Below are 16,611 nucleotides of genomic sequence, written 5' to 3' on the forward strand. Positions count from 1 at the left end.
TTTACCCAGTGAGCTCAGGCCACTGAGAGATGATGCCTTAAAAAACAATCCATAAATAAAGACGAATGTGGAAATATCAGCACCTGGGGACAACAGGCAAGGTTATTCCCCCCCCCCCCCCCATTGTAGGGCACGTGTGTGCACGCCCTTGACCTCACCTCCAACACACATTCTGAGGAGTGGGAGCCGAGCAGCAGCGTTTGCACTAAGAATGATACTATTAGTCACAGGCAGAACACAGCAAGGTCATTAGACCTTAGGAATGGTATTGCTGTGTCGATTGAAAGCTGTCCTGCCTGTTGAATATCTAACTAAGATGATCTGTGCATTATTTTTTAAAATGTTACTTTAATGTTTCATGTGTATGTGAATCTGTATACAAGTATTGAGGTCAGAAGACAGCTTTTGAAAATTGGTTCTTTCCAGTGGGTTCCATGGATCAAACTCAGGTTGTGAGATTTCCACAGCAAGCCGCCTTGCTGGCTGGCCCATGATAATTTTTTCTTGGCTCCTTCATTTTATGAGCTATTGAGAATGCCACTGTTAAGTTGTCTTTAGTTTTCCTCACAGGTTTTCTAAATGTCATTAAAACTTTCATCTGTGCAAATTAAAGATTTATTTACTTATATTTTATTCATGTGGGTGTTTTCGTCTGCATGTAAAGAACACTGTGTGTGGAGACCAGAAGAGGGCACTAAATTCCCTGGAACTGGCGTTCTGGACTGTTGTAAACCAGTAAATGGATGCTTGGGAACAAACTCAGTGTCTATGCAAGAGCAGCCAGTGCTCATAACTGCCGAGCCACCTCTCCAGCCCCAAATTTTAGGTTCTTAGTTTTGCTTCTTGAGCAAATAAATTTTATCGTACTTACATTATTTTTAGTTATATTTTATTTTAATGTATGTGAGTATTTTGCCTACATGTATGACCGTGTACATGAGTGCCTTTGTGCCACATGGGTGCCCGGTGTCCAAGAGGTCAGACAAAGATGTTGGATCCACCGGAGCTGAATTTACACAGTTGGGAGCCACCGTGCCAGGGCTGGGGCTCAAACCCAGTTCCTGTGGAAGAGCAGCCAGTGCTCTGAACTGCTCGGCCAACTCTCTAGTGGGGTGTAAATCCCTGAAGAATTCTATCTGTTTGTTGAGACAACAGTCTTCATTATTTACTCCTGGCTGACCTCATCTCTCCAGTAGGGTTGTAAATTCCTGAAGTTTTCCCCTAAGGAATCTTTAATTTTTAAGATGTTTTTGACAATTCACTTTAGTGTTTGTTTGTTGAGACAGTGGTGTTCTGGTGTCATTATGTACTCCTGCTGGCCTCAGCTGGCCTGGAGTTCACAGAGACCCAGTTCTTGCCTCCGCCTCCCACAGGCTGGTTTAAAGGCTTCGCAACCGTGGCAGACTTCCCTCAGAAATGTGAAGACAACAGTGTATTTATTATCAGCTTTCCTGACAAGAAGTCAGATGATAGTTTGAGCCTCCTGGTTTGTGTCTTAGTTTAATGTCCCCACCCCTTTAATTTCGAGACAGTCTCACCAGCCTGGTACTTAGTATGCACAGCAAGTTGGCTTCCTTGGCACTTGTACACATTTTTAGAAACTTTTTTCCTTTTTTTCCTTTTTTTTTTTTTTTTTTTTTTTTTTTTGGTTTTTCGAGACAGGGTTTCTCTGTGGCTTTGGAGGCTGTCCTGGAACTCGCTTGGTAATCCAGGCTGGTCTCGAACTCACAGAGATCCGCCTTGCCTCTGCCTCCCGAGTGCTGGGATTAAAGGCGTGCGCCACCAATGCCCGGCTGAGAAACTTTTTTTTTAAAGAATGTGTATGTGTGTGTCCCTGGAGGCCAGAAGAGGACGTCAGATCCCTTGGAACTGCAGTTAAAGGTCCTGGAACTCTGCTCCTGAAGAGTAGCAAGTTATTTTAACCACTAGACCATCTCACCAGCCCTTCTATGCACTTTAAGTTATTATTTTTCTGTGTTTAGGTCAAAATGCGCTTAACTTCAGCTTCCTTGGACTCCTTTTGAATTTGCAGTCTATTCCATTTGAATATTTTCCTTCTTTGTTTCTGTGTCTCTGTGCCGTATGGAATCAGCAGACGGATGTTGTCTTACTCAGCACATCTGATGATGCTTATTTTACAAACTTCCTTTTTCTTAGTGGTCTGTTTTATTCTTCTCTGCTGTCTTTATTACTCCCCTCCCCCAGGTACCCAGCACCTTGCGCATGCTAGGCAAACACTTCACCCCTGAGCCATACCTCAGTCCATCATTTGCTTTTAATGACTGAAATCTCCTAACTCTTGTGTAGCTGTTTTGTCTGCTTCCAAATTCTCATTCATTAGAGCCACTTTAAGCTGTTCCTTTGTCTTGATCTTTCTATTTAATTATCAGACTTCTTTCTATATGTGCTACTGAATCGAGCACAACTCTTCTCAGACTTGTAATCCTCAGTTGATCCTATATTTGAATAGTAATTTGTGTGACTGGTAAAATTGGTTACTTATCTCATCCTTCTTTTGGAGTTAGGTCTATTTTTCCTAGAGAGTAACCCTCACTGTGCTCAGTGTACAGTGAAGAGAGTGCTGTCGTCTGATGTGGAATTGCTTTAGTTTATTCTGTTCTTAGATGGAGTTGCCTTTTCTTTTCCCTTTCTCCCTCTTTCCTTTTCTTCCTTTTTCTAGAGACAGGGTTTCTCTGTATTGTTTTGGAGGCTGTTCTGGAACTTACTCTGTAGACCAGGCGGACCGCCAACTCACAGAGATCCGCCTGCCTCTGCCTCCCGAGTGCTGGGATTGAAGGCGTGCGCCACCTTAGTTTGGCTTTCTCTTTTCCCTTTTCTTTATTCTCCTTTCCATCCATCAACGTCCATATTGTGGCACTTTTATAAGCTTTATGCTGTCTAATTTTTCCAATTTACTCTTTGCTAAGAAGTACTTTTATTGACTCCAAATTATTTTACTTGTTCTATTTAGTTCTATCTTTTCAAAGTTTTAAAAACTATTCATATTAGTATTTTGCTTACATGTGTGTTTGTGTGAGGGTGTGTGCAGTGCCTAAGGAATTGGGAAGACATCAGACCCCAGACTGGAGTCACAGCTGTCTGTGCTCTGCGAACCAAACCCAGGGCTTCAGGAAAAGTACCAAGTGCTCTTAGCTGCTCAGCGTCTCTAGTCCATTGTTCTACTTTTTTTTAATTTTCATTTTTTAAAAAAACATGCACTTTTATTTATTTACTTTCCATTAGTTTAAATGCTGGAAGGGAACAGCATCACACGGATTCTGTGTCCAATTGCCTTCGCAGGAAGGTTGCTTCGGAACAGGGCACAAACCATGCCACTGTTTCCAAATCAATCTGGTTTTGTTTGGTTTGCCTTGGGTGTCACTCTGTTGTTTTTTGCTTTATACCTGTAAGCACATCTCTTGTCCACGTAGAATCCAGTTTCATCACCTCCAACACACACATTCTGCAGAGTGGGAGCCGAGCAGCAGCGTTTGTACTAAGAATGATACTATTAGTCACAGGAAGGACACAGCAAGGTCATTAGACCTTAGGAATGGTATTGCTGTGTGGATTGAAAGCTGTCCTGCCTGTTGACTATCTAGCCAAGATGGTCTTTGCATTTTTTAAATGTTACACCTTCAGTTTTAAGAAGAGCTGTATTCTCTCTCTGGTTCTGGAGACCTCACTTATAGCCAGCAAAAAAGGCCTTACACACTGTCTCCCAGACACACTTGCTTTTTAGAAGTCCTGATCCCAGCAGGCCTCCTCAGGCACCAAGATGGCGGAAAGCATTATTCTACCTTTTAAAGTCTCCCTGTTGATTTTAAAAGAGTTTATTTTTGGAATGTCTGTGTGTATGAATGCCCTAAGGACATGCCTAGTTCTGGAGGAGACTGGAAGGTGATGGAACCCCTGGAACTGAAGTTAGGGATGATTCTAGGTTCTAGAAATTCAACTTGGGCCCTTTCCCGTGTCAACAAGTGCTCTCAACTGCTGAGCCATTGTCCGCCTGTTCCCTTTTACTTAAACAGCATCTCTGTAGCCGGGGACCTCAGACTGGCGCTCCCCTGCTGTAGTTTTTTGAATACTGGTACTACAAGTGTGTGCCCAAGGATTATTCCTTTACTGTGCAAGGGAATCACTGAAGGTTGTATTTAGAAATGAGAATTCTCATGGTTCATTCTCGATACTACTCAGAGAAGAGCGAGGGCAGAATGAAACTGTGTTTGATAAAGGATAGTTTTGGGTCTGGTTTGTGTTGTGTGGAATCGAGTCTGAACTCAGTAGTTCTCAAGTAATCTGCCGCTGCGCTACACTCTTACTCCTACCTAACAAATGTAGGTTATTTGTTTTGTTTTCTTTTGTACCACTGTGTAGCCCTGGTTGGCAGAAACTCAAAAAGACCTGCCTGCCTCTGCCTCCCAAGTGCCACCTGGCCCATACTTTTGTCTTCTAATAAATGTGTATATCCCCTCCATCTGTCTTTCATTTCCTTCTTTCCCTTCTCCTCCTTCCTTCCTTTTCTTGTCGATTTGAGACAGGGTTTCTCTGTGTAGCCCTGGTTCTCGTGGAATGCCATCTGTAGACCAGGCTGGCCTCGAACTCAGAGATCTACCTGTCCCTGCCTCCTGAGTGCTGAGGCTAAAGGCGTGCGTCACTACCTCCCGGATTTAATAAACACTTTCCATATCTGGGGTTGTCATTACTTACCTGATAAGGAAGTTCAAACCTGCAGTAGCGGCACACACGGGCTGAAGCAGGATCTGTGCCATTGTCAGGCCTAGCTGGCCTGTAGCAGAGAGAGAAAGACAGGGAAAGAAGAAGAAGCAAAACCTAAACGTTCCTACGATCTTTATGGCATGCCTTTATTATAATAAGGTCCTGACTAGCTCCAGAATTCGAGATGCAAAGCTTTTTTTGTTTGCTGAGACAGTTCTCACAGTGTAGCCTTGCCTGGCCTGTAACTCACTGTGTAGAACAAGCTTACATGTGTGCTCTGTGTGTCTCGGGATTGCTGGGCTTAAAGGCCTGTACCACCACACACTGGTCAGAGGTTTTTTTTTTCTTCCTCTCAGAACTACCAGGATTTTTTCCCACTGGCTTGGAGTCTATTTCTGAAAGATTTTGTTGTATTTTGTAACCCATCCATCACCTGTGATTTATCAGGTACTTCCTCATGATTACACTGGAGATTTCTCTTGGGGGGAAAACAGCTGCTGTCTTGATCTCATTATCAAGGATGAATACTGTTGCTATGACTTGATGTTACCCCTGGTTATATCCCTTGTCTACACTGCACTACACTTGTCTACACTTTAGAATGAAGCCATGGTCCATAGCTTCCACTCAATACTCAGGGAGTTAAGTTCTTAGCCTCCTTGAGAGTAGAGTAACTACTTGAATTATCCAGTATGTGTGTTCAGTTATTTAACCAGTGTGGACGCAATTGTATTTATTAAGGTACTTTTAATATGATGGGAACTAAGTAGTATATAATCATCTCCCATTTGAAGTTTCTCATTTCTGCTGCCGCTCCCCTCCCACACCCCCAAGCTGTCCTGGGACTCACTTTGTAGACCAGGCTGGCCTTGAACTCACAGGGATCCACCTGCCTCTGCCTCCCGAGTGCTGGGATTCATACCTGCTTTTAACAACTGAGGATAAGCCGGGCGGTGGTGGCGCACACCTTTAATCCCAGCACTCGGGAGGCAGAGGCAGACGGATCTCTGAGTTCGAGGCTGGGCTGGACCGACAGCCTCCAAAACAATACAGAGAAACCCTGTCTCTTAAAAACAAAAAACAAAAACAACTGAGGAAAATTGTCAGGATCCAGTTGGGATACATTTCGTCTCAGCATCCTCAGAGGCTTAGAGTGATGAGTCTCGCTGTAGAAGGCTGGGCAGTGGGGCCTGTTCAGGAGTATTTGGGTTCTGATGAAGATGTGCTTTTGTCACAGCTCTTCTTTAAGATATGGGTACCATTGAAAAGAATGTTAGTTACAGTTGATGCTGCACGTAGCCTTGATTATCATGAGGTTAATGAAAGGCCAGACTAGGATATGTGGTGCTTTTATGTACCTAAACTTAGGACGGTAAAAAAAATCATTATCTGACCAATTGAAAATGAGCCAATTCGCCTTCTGTCTTACTTTTTGGGAGGAAGGCTTACCTGAGCGTGTCACTTAATCAGCTCTTGTTGTTATTCTTGATTGGACTTTGTGAGAATTTCAGTCGTGCCTCTGGTGTTTCCTTGGCCCTGGTGACCTGTACAGGTGAATACTGTTACTGCAGCGTAGACCCAGCTTAGCTTCTCTACTCCCTTTTAAAGAGAAATCTCCCTATATTACCATGCTGAGCGTAAACTGTCAGTTCAAACGTTGTTCCCACCTCCCATTCCTGAGCACGTTAAGCTCTGCACATGTACTCTGGCATTTGATGTGTAGGTCTTTGTGTTAATCTTGTCACTGCCAGGCTTCTGGGTGCCCCCCCTCCCGCTCTGTAGACCAGCTCGTCCTCAAACTCACAGAGGTCTGCTGAGTGCCAGAGCTACAGGCTCAGTGTGTGTGTCTCCTTACCCCCTTTGAACTCAGGCTGGCATACACGTGCTGCAGCTGAGGATGGTCTTGAACTGATGACCATCTTGTCTTCCCAAGTTGCTGGGCCCCACCATCAATCCTGTACATGGTTTTTTGTTTTTTGTTTTAATTTAAATTAGAAACAAGGTTGCTTCACATGTCAATTCCAGGTCCCTCTCTGTTTCCCTCCCCTCCTCCCGTGCCCTCCCAATATCCCCTCATTTCCCCAGGGAGGGTGAGACCCTCCATGGGAGTGTCCATAGTCTGTCAATTCATCCAGGGCAGGACCTAGACCCTTCCCCAAGAGTTCAGGGTGAGAGTGCATCTCACATTGTTGGATGGGAGTCCAAAGTCCATTTGTATACCCAGGATAAATACTCCTGTACATGTTTTAGTGATGACATTTTTTTAGCTTTCCAGATAACAACTTTGACTATCCTGCTTTGTATGGAAATGTTTGCTCGAGGTATTTGACTATTGAACTGTACACATCCACACATCCATACCTCAGTAGACCAGTTTTCTAACGCACTTCGTATTGCTTTCTGCATCAGTGTAGGGGAGTGTCTCTTAAACCTACGACCCTGGTGTTCACCCCAGCAGTTGGGAGAGCAGAGCACTGAAGAATATGAGGTTGTTACATTCTTCCCCTTTAATCTTTGATGAAGACTAAACATCACCTTTAAGCAGGTTTTAAATTTTTAAAAAGTCATTTGGCACAAAACATCTAAATTGTTTCTTGGTTGTAACAGAAGATTCTAGAAGACTGACAAACATTCTGGTTGTGCAAGGCTGTCATAGTTTCCTGTTATGTCAACCTGCTTCTGTTGCCTCCTTTGAAAACCCTCAAGGCTTTTCTGTACTGTGGAAAGTGTGCCCTTGTTTATACTCTCTTCACATACTGTACACAACACTGGCTGCAGTCTAACGTTTAAGTAAGCAGAATTCATGCCTGTATGGCTTTGTTGGACTCATATAGTTTATCATATGTGCACAGAATTCACTTCGATATTAGAAGTACTCAGGTAGTTACACGATAATAACTTTTAAATTATACCCTTAATTTCACTTTCTAAGCTACTTAGCAGTTTCTTTTAGGTCTAACTTTGGGAATTTTCCATGTAAGCATGCAGTTAGTAGAAAACTGTAGAAACTAATTCACCTGCTTATACAAGAGTGACATCAGTAGGAAATTGGAAGATCTGGGATACATCTCCCTGCTCATTCCATTGGGTTTGAGTTTGTGTACTTTTGCACTTTTAACACCATGCATCTGAAAACTGTTACAGGTTTGTTGAATAGTCTGCACTAGTATGTCAGTTTAGTTAAGTCTTTACATCTTGTCATTTATTTCGCATTTCCTTTTGAATAAATACACATTACAGATAATGGTTGCGGGCTCTTCCTTCTCATTGTCCAAATGTGTCTCAGGCAGCATAGTGAGCTAGCATTTCAAATTTCCCAAATTAGAGGAAATGTGGCAATGCGCTGAGAAAAACTTGGTAAGCAAGTTCCCCCACAAATTTATAATACATGTTGTAAGCATTGAAGCTCTGAGATGGGGGAGTGGGCACAAACAAACTTGTCCTTTTAAAAAGTTCATCATTGCCTATGAGTCTATGTGATGCTGCTTAGAACATACACTGAAAACTGCCTACAAGTATACCCACTCTGGAATTAGCCTTGAGTTCCATAGTTTGTCACTGGTGTGATTTTTCTAGATTTGGATGACAAGCATACAACTAGCAATCATTCCCAGGCAATCTTGCTACTGGATAAGTTAAGCATGATTTTGAAAAATGGGAAGATAAACATTGAGCAAGTCCCACACTCACTCACACAGTTCTCAAGTTACTTTTGCTCCTCAAGTGTCTCAGTTGTGGAGTCCTCTGATCTTTGGAAGTGTCTATCCTGTGGATCATGGCTCTGCTTACACCTAAACTGGTGGTACATTTTATGTTTCCATAGCTGGCAATAAGCCTGAACTTGCTGTTAACATTTAACACATTTTCTGAGTGACAGTTCTCTAACTGTTAACATTGTACAAAATGGTACTTGAATTCATTGTTTGCCTGTTTTCTTTCTGTATTAGAAAAACTGGTGTTTTTGTAAGTCATGTATATTCTTCTTAATATTTGTTCATATAATGACCTGATCCAGGAAAAATAAAATGGGAAAATGGACATTACTTCTGACCTTCAAATAAAACTCATTATGTATTGGTTTTCAGACTGTTTACCGAGCCTTCGGTCATATGTACCGTGTTAAGTCAAGGCTGTTTACCTGTGTGGGATGACAGGCCCATGATCTGAGTCCTCGAGGTTGTGGGCAGGGCATGAGGTCCTGGGAAGTGCACAGTCACAAAGGCTATAGTAAGATTCATGGAAGCCAGGGAACTTCTATGAAGGGAAGTATCAAGGACATCCTGTATCAAGCCATTCTGGCTTCAAGTCTTCACACCACACTCCTATTTTAGGAAACTATGGGAATTTTCCACTTGGTGTAAAAGCTTAGTCTATTTGTTCACCAATTTAACTAAAACTTAAACATCCTATTAGTCTTAGAACTTTTTCTTATAAAATATTGGGAGAGGGCAAGATATCTTGTAGCCCAGGTTAGCCATGAAATCCTTATCCTCATCCTCTGAGTGCTGGGATCACAGGTGTGTATGACCACACCACGTTCATGCCATGCATAGGATTGAAGCCAGTGCTATGTGCACACTAGGCAATCACTCCTACCTTCCAAGCGGGCAGCATCCTCAACCCCAGAACCATCTTTTCATTAGAAAAGTTATATGTGAAAGATTTAAGTATGTCCGTGTCCAGTGTGTGTGTGTGTGTGTGTGTGTGTGTGTGTGTGTGTGTGTGTGTGTGTGTGTGTGTGTGTGTGTGTGTTCGTTCTACACTTGAACCATCTTAAACAACGGAGTGTGGCTAGTACCTCCTGTATTAGGCCATGCAGGTTAATTTCATAGGTAGTTGTGTTTAGAGGGAATTCGAGAGTCATATAAACAACAAGTATTTGGAATTTTGCAGTTGCACCTCTTTGTCTCCCTGCATATTTCCCATGTCCACATGTAACCTGAATAAAAATGGATAAATATCGTGACCTTCCAGTCACCCTAGACTCAACCCTTATGCCTCCCTGCTGCTTCCTCTGTAGGGCTAAATGTGTCAGTCACATTCCCCTTGGGGATTCTCATGTTCCCCTACAGGGCCACAATTTATCACTGATAGACCTTTAAGAGAAGTGTGTGTGTGGAGGCCTGAGGACAGTTTGTGGCGGTTGGTTCTCCGCGCATGTGAGAACTGAGGCTGTCAGCCGCACATCCAGTACCTGACCTGCCGGACCATCTCCCGGGCCCACCTGTGGCAGGCCTGAAGCGACTTACGGGCCTGGCAGGTTATTATTGTCCGGTGTTTTAACCCTTTTAAGAGGAATTTTGGATTTGTCTGTTTTGTTTTTTGAGACAGGGTTTCTCCGTGTAGCCCTGGATCTTGCTCTGTAGACCAGGCTGGCCTCAAACTAAAGAGGTCTGTCATCTCCTGAATGCTGTGATTAAAGGCGTGCTCCACCACACCACTTTTAGAGAAGTCCTTGCCAACAGCAAGAAGTTGTCATTCCTAAAGACATTACTCATTACCAAATGACTTCAGAGTATAGGCGCTACCTGAGAAAACTTTACATCAAGTTAGTATTCCCTTTTTTAGGATTTCTATGTTTGGGGTTACAAAGTGTTGAATGATTTCTGAAATTGTGTTCTTTTAAAAATGGGATGATCATGCTAGATGTGATGGCACATGCCTCTAATCCCCGCGCTCAGGACGCAGAGACAGGAGGATCTCTGCCAGCCTGGTCTACAGAGTGAGTTTGAGGATAGCCTACACAGAGAGACCCTGTGTCCAAGAAAGAAAAAACATTAACCATCAAGTGTAATACAGTGATTCCTTTTAAATGCATGTGAGCCTGGGATGCACAGGGAGGAGGAGCTGAAGGTCAGCGAGGGGTCTGTCGCTCTTCACCTTGGCCGTTGATCCCGGGGACCACCACTTGACCGCTTGGCTATTGACTGTCTGCCCAGTGAGCCTCAGGAATCTGCCTCTCTGGCCAGTGTGGTATCTCACCCCCAAAAAAAAACCACACTAGGTACAGACACTCCACTGTGCTCAGCTTTACCCTGGTGCTAAGCACTCAGACGCAGGTGTCTGAGCTTCAGTGGGAGGTATTTTAGTGGCCCAGCCACTTCCCTAGCCACAATGTGAGGGATTTTTAGGGTTGAAGTTTGAGATCAATGAGCCATATGTTTGTTCATTTCCCCCCTGGTGATTATGTGTACGTTGAAGAGCTTTAGATGTGTCTTGCTAGGTCCCATGTGTCCTTGAAATGAAGCCATCTGTTTTGAGTGTGAGCTTCTTACTGAGGCTTGAGGCTCATTTTCCTGGGCTCAAAGGCCTCCTTACCTCTGTGTTGGCAAGTGAAGCTGTTAGAGTATAAGCCATTCCCTTGACTTTTGAGTAGAGTAATAGGAGCCCATGCAGGAAATTTCAAGTGTACAGAAGAGTGATGTGTGACTTTAAATTCCCACACAGTGACTCTTTGCTGGAAGATTATTACTAATTAAACCTTCCTTTAGATACCTGGGATCACATTGTACCTTGCTTTTCTGCCTATATATTTATATTGGGAAGTGTGTAGTGTGTGATGTGTGTGATGTGTAGTGTGTAGTGTGTAGTGTGTGATGTGTAGGTCCGACAGACAACAACTTGTTAGAGTCGGTATCTCCCCCATGTGAGTCCCAGGGATCAAACTCAGGTCTTGGGTTTTGTGCAAGTAATTTTACACACTAATCCGTCTCTGGCACTGCCTACATTTATTTAAAGACTGGCTTACTGTAGTATATTTGCATAAAACAACACCAACTTTAGGTAGTTTTATGCATTTTCACAAATACATGCACAGTGTCCAATATGCAGCACCAAAAATCCGTATTTCTGCTTTAGTTTCAAAAGCTGTGTTGTACTATTATTTGTGTTTATCTTGGTTTCCCTAAGTAACTACTCATTGACTCAGGCGTAGATGATTTCAGTCTTGTCAGTTCTGACATGATCATGCAGTAAACACCTTTGAACTTCACGCAAGGCACGCTTCTGCAGGCACAGAATCAGTTTCTACAAGGGATTTGTCATACCGAAGGTTATGTGCCAGTAAGATTTTGATAGTGTGCATGGCCACATGTTTTCTCTGAGTCGTACTAGTCTGCTGCCCCAGTGCTACAGAGGAGCCTGTGTCTTTGACCAACGGGGAACAGTGCCACACATAGGTTTTGCTAATGTGGGACTTGGTACCAAGAGGGTTGCCTGGCAGAGTGCCTTCACATCTGGAACATGGTGGAGAGTGTTACCTGATTGATTTAGAGAAATGTTACCTGAGTCACAATCAGTGATGTTTCTCTCCCTCCCTTTGTTCTTCTCCCTACCCCTCTGGAGACAGAATCTCTCTAAATAGCCCAAACTATTCTCATGACCCTCCTGCCTCGGCCTCCCAAGTGATGGGACAACAGGTTTGAGCCACCAAACAGTTTTCTTCTTATATTAAAATCATACCAAGAAAACTGTGCACAAACTTTATCCCACATTATTTATTTGCAAAACCCAACATCACACTCTTGACAACACAAATAGAATACCTTTGTTTCCACTATTCCACTATAAATTTCATTTTCTGCGTATCTGTTTATATTGAGACAAGATCTCCTTACGTAGTTCTGTCTCTCCTAGAGCTCACTATGTAGACCAAGCTGGCCCAGAACTCAAAGAGATCTGCCTGCCTTTGCCTCTCAAGTGTGTATCTACATTTATATAACCAGGCTTACTCTTAGAATCACCCCATAACATTTGTAGCATATAAATGTTGTTGTGTTCATCTTTATTAAATTAGATAAATATTACTGTTGTTGTGTGTGATGGATATGAGTGTAAATTTGAATGTTCCACAATGTGTATGTGTGCAGAGATCATAGGATACTTTTGGTACTTGGGTCTTCTTTTTCCTTGAGTTCTAAGATTTTAACTCAGGTCATCAGGCCTACAGTAAGCAAGCACTTTTATCTTATGAAACACCTGTCCTGTCCATTGCTTGTTTTCATGAGTCTTTTTCTCTGTTTCTAAAATCTTTCATTTTAGTGGTGGCATAATTTTTAAATTTGGGAACTGTGGCAAGACTTACCATTCTACTTCTAAAATTTATTTCCAAGTTCTGCTATTATGAACAGTGCTTTTGATACCATCTTTGTCATACAAAAGTGGTTTTTGTTTTGTTTTTTCATTTTGGGAGTGGGGGGGCTCTTTTTGAGACAGAATTATACTTGCTCTGAACTTCTGGGCTTAAGTGGTCCTTCTGTTTCAGCCTTCAGGTGTTCACTGCTATACCTGACTGTATTGTAAATTTTTAAAAATCCTCTTAAGTTATTTTCTTAGGATAAACCTATGGTAGTTTTTGTTGCTGTTTTCACATTCACTTACTTTGTGTGTGTGTGCGCGCGCGCGCGCGCGTGCGCGTGTGTGCGTGCCTTAATTTCACCTTGAGGGTTCCAGGTCACCAGTCTTGGGGGCAAAGTACCCTTAATGCTAAGCCATTTCATGTTATCACTTGAAGTACTTTTTGTTTTACTCCTGGTTTTTTGAGACAGGCTTTTTTTCTCTGTAACCCCAGCTGTTCTGGAACTTTCTCTGTTGACCAGACTGGCCTCAAGATCTTGGAGATCCTACTACTTTTAGCTCCTAAGTGCTGGGATTAAAGGCATGTGCCACCATGACCCTTGAAATGCTTTCTGTTGTGAAATGGGAAGTTTCCTTGCTCCTGAGAACAGAAGTGGGAGCAGTTGTAACCCTGTCCCCGGCAGCACTTGGGAGGCTGAGGGACTTGGCATGGGTGGCAGAGTGAGGCTTTGTGCCTGCCCCGTGCATTTTTCTTACTCCGTGTTGCCACTACCACTCTGGGCAGCCCAGGCCATCTGACACCCTCTTCTGACTTCCTCAGGCACCAGACACGTGGGGCGTGCATGCACATGGACACGTGTATGCACAGGTTAAAAAAAAAAACCTCACACAATACTCTAAAGATTCGTACCTACTTTCCAGAGTTGATCCAGTTGTTACAGGATTTCTCTGTATCTGCCCTGGCTGTCCTGGAACTGTCTCCCAAGTACTGGGATTAAAGGCATACACTACCATCACCTGGTTTAGTAGACTTTTTAAAATGAAACTATTTCTTAATATTGGATATTAACAGAATAATTTAGATGCCAAGTTATTTGCATGTGCATAATGAGTGATCATAGGGCTAGTGACCCAAAATCTAACATTAAATTTTTCTGCACATAATATGGTGGTAATCGTATACAGTAGTTTTAGTAATTTTGTACACAAAACCAGCTTTCATCATACGGAATTTGATGCTTGTGTATGCTGGTACATAAACAATTTCAGGTATTGAGTATTGGGGTTAGGGACACTCAATTTACACAGTGAAAAACCTTTTTTCTCCAAACTCACTGACTTGTCCTTGGAGGCAGTCAGTGTCATATTCTTGGAGATGGGTATGAGGTCTGTGTGCATTATTCTTGTTCGGGAGGTGCTGTACCACCGAGCGACATTCCCAGCTCCACTGGGTCCTTTGTATCCATGTTTTATGCAGTTTTGAGCACATGTATGTTTTTTGTTTAGTTTTGTTTGCTGGAACTCAGTATGTAACTCAGGCTTAATTTGGACTCCAGACCATCTGCCTCAGGCTTCAGAATGCTGGGGTTGCAGGTGTGCTTTGCATTCCCTAGTGTTGTCGTGTCGTGTGTGTCATTGCGTGTCCGTCCCCCTTCGGTCTGTTTAGGCCACAGATGTTAGTAGGCTGCACACACTTTCTTAACTCACTTTCATTTCTAAAGTCACTGCTGTGTGTGTGGGTCTCTTACCCGCATGCTCATGTGTCACACTCGTGCCCAGGGCTCATGAAGAACACAAGAGTGCGCTAGATTCCCTGGAAATCCCGCTGCAGATGGCCGTGACCACCGCACAGTTTCTGGGAAGGACAGCAGCAGTGCTCTTAAGAGGCCGAGTTGCCTCTCTACCCCCAGCTTGTTTGTATTCTAAGGATGGTGGGGCGGGGAGACGGCTCAGAGAATGATTTACTGCTGTGTGAGCACGCAGACCTGAATTTGGATCTCCAGACTCTATACAAGCTTGGTGTGTGCCCTGCAGCTGAAACTCCAGCCCTGTAGGGGTCAGAAACAGACAGTTCTGGGGACTCACTTATTAGCCACCTACTAGTCTCAAAAACAAAACAAAAACAAACCTGAGGTGACGTTGGTGTCAACCTCTGCCCTCCACACTGTCACACACCTAGAGCACCGGCGCACAGACACGCTCTAAAATGTTTTTATTAACAACAACAAGCAATAAAGAGTAGGTACCTCAAGTGCAGTATCAAGGCTGAGATGAATGCTCTCCCCATCCTGCTTCCTGTCCGCTGACCCCACCCTTCAGATGTCTTCATGCACACTGAACGAAACAGGGAAACGATGTTGGTTTTTTCTCCATGTACCTTTTATTTTTCTTCATTCACCTTAATTTATTTCATTTTTATTTACTTAGGGTTTTCTTTTGTTGTTGTTGTTTTTTAGTTTTTCGAGACAGGGTTTCTCTGTATAGCTTTGGAGCCTGTCCTGGAACTTGCTCTTGTGGACCAGGCTTTTCTTTTTTTTTCTTTTTTTTTTTTTTTATATGAGACAGAGTTTCTCTGTATTGTTTTGGAGGCTGTCGGTCCAGCCCGGCCTCGAACTCACAGAGATCCTCCTGCCTCTGCCTCCCGAGTGCTGGGATTAAAGGTGTGTGCCACCAAAATTTTATTATTTATTTCCTCTCTATATAGCCCTGACTGGCCTGGATGGAATTCACACTGTACACCAGGTTGGCCTGGAACTCCTGCCTCTGCTTCCTGAGTGCAGGGGTGGAAGGCCTGACTCTCCATGGCTTTTAAAGGCATTCTGATGCCTAAGAAGCCAGTGCTTAAGAGTGTAGCCTCCGGGCTGGGTCTGAGGAGCTTCAGCTTGTCTGCTTCTGCAAGAAGCCCCGCGTGAGCTGAGAGCGGTGGTTACATCTGCTGCCCCAGCACTTGGGAGACGGAGGCCAGGAGAACCAGCGGAGGCTCTGGGGCTGGCTTCTGTTACTTTGCAGTGATGCAGCCCAGGATGCCCATGTTCCCTCCTGTAGCACATTATGCTAGGGCATCTGTTGATTTTGTAGTGTAAGGTGATGACTCGGCACACGGTCCGTTCTTTGCTGGATGAGTACTGTACATGAGTTGTTCACATTACTCGTCTTTTAAAATTAACAACAGGGACTGGAGAGGTTGTGGCTCAATGGTAAGAGGTTTTGTATAAACTCCCATTTGGTTGGTTAAAGCCGCATATAAACATGGCTGTGCATTGCGTTTTTAGGTGGAAATGGCCCTAGACTTTATGTCCCCGGAATGCCAGTCTCATCAGGCAGGTTAGCAGGACACGTGGTTCTGTCTCTGGGGGGGGGGTGCTGTCATCTCTGGGGGGCACACTTGCCTGTGTCGGCACATGTGGAGGTTAGAGGCTGACATTGTGCTGTCTTTTTTCTGTCATTTTTCCACCATAGTTTTTGAGACAGGGTCCCTCATTGAACCCTGACCTAACCCTTCTGGCCTGATCGGCCGGATCTATCACTAGCTGAGTTGGAGTTACAGTTGCATAGAGCTGCACTAGCTTCATGTGGGGGCTGGGGATCTGAACTCAGGCCCTCATGCTTTAGCAAGAAGCCATCTCCCTCACCCTGGTTGTTTGTTTTTGAAATAGCATCTCATTATGTAGCCCTGGCTAGCCTGGGATTCTCTCTGTAGAGCAGGCTACTCTGCCTCTGCTTGGGATTAAAGGCTGTGCCACTGCATTCATTCCCTGACCCTACTGTTTTGAGACAGTCTCAGGTAGCACAGGCTGTCTTCTAACTTGTGTAGCT

At 43.8% G+C, this 16,611-nt stretch overlaps 1 protein-coding gene across 2 annotated transcripts in view; it reads left to right on the forward strand.

Moving 5' to 3' along the window:
* Wdr33 (WD repeat domain 33) overlaps nt 1–16,611 on the forward strand; it is a 91,949-nt gene that overhangs the window by 48,792 nt on the left and 26,546 nt on the right. The window contains exon 8 of one of the 2 annotated variants that reach the window (XM_040758008.1): nt 665–1,600. The exons of the other annotated variant lie outside the window; for it this stretch is intronic. Within the exon in view, the coding sequence (XP_040613942.1) occupies nt 665–834 (170 nt within the window). The 3' untranslated portion in view covers nt 835–1,600. Of the gene's footprint in view, nt 1–664; nt 1,601–16,611 lie in introns of those variants that run through there. 2 annotated transcript variants of the gene reach the window in all.

Source organism: Mesocricetus auratus, unplaced genomic scaffold (genome assembly GCF_017639785.1).
Source record: "Mesocricetus auratus isolate SY011 unplaced genomic scaffold, BCM_Maur_2.0 Super-Scaffold_100015, whole genome shotgun sequence".
NCBI classification, from domain to species: domain Eukaryota; kingdom Metazoa; phylum Chordata; class Mammalia; order Rodentia; family Cricetidae; genus Mesocricetus; species Mesocricetus auratus.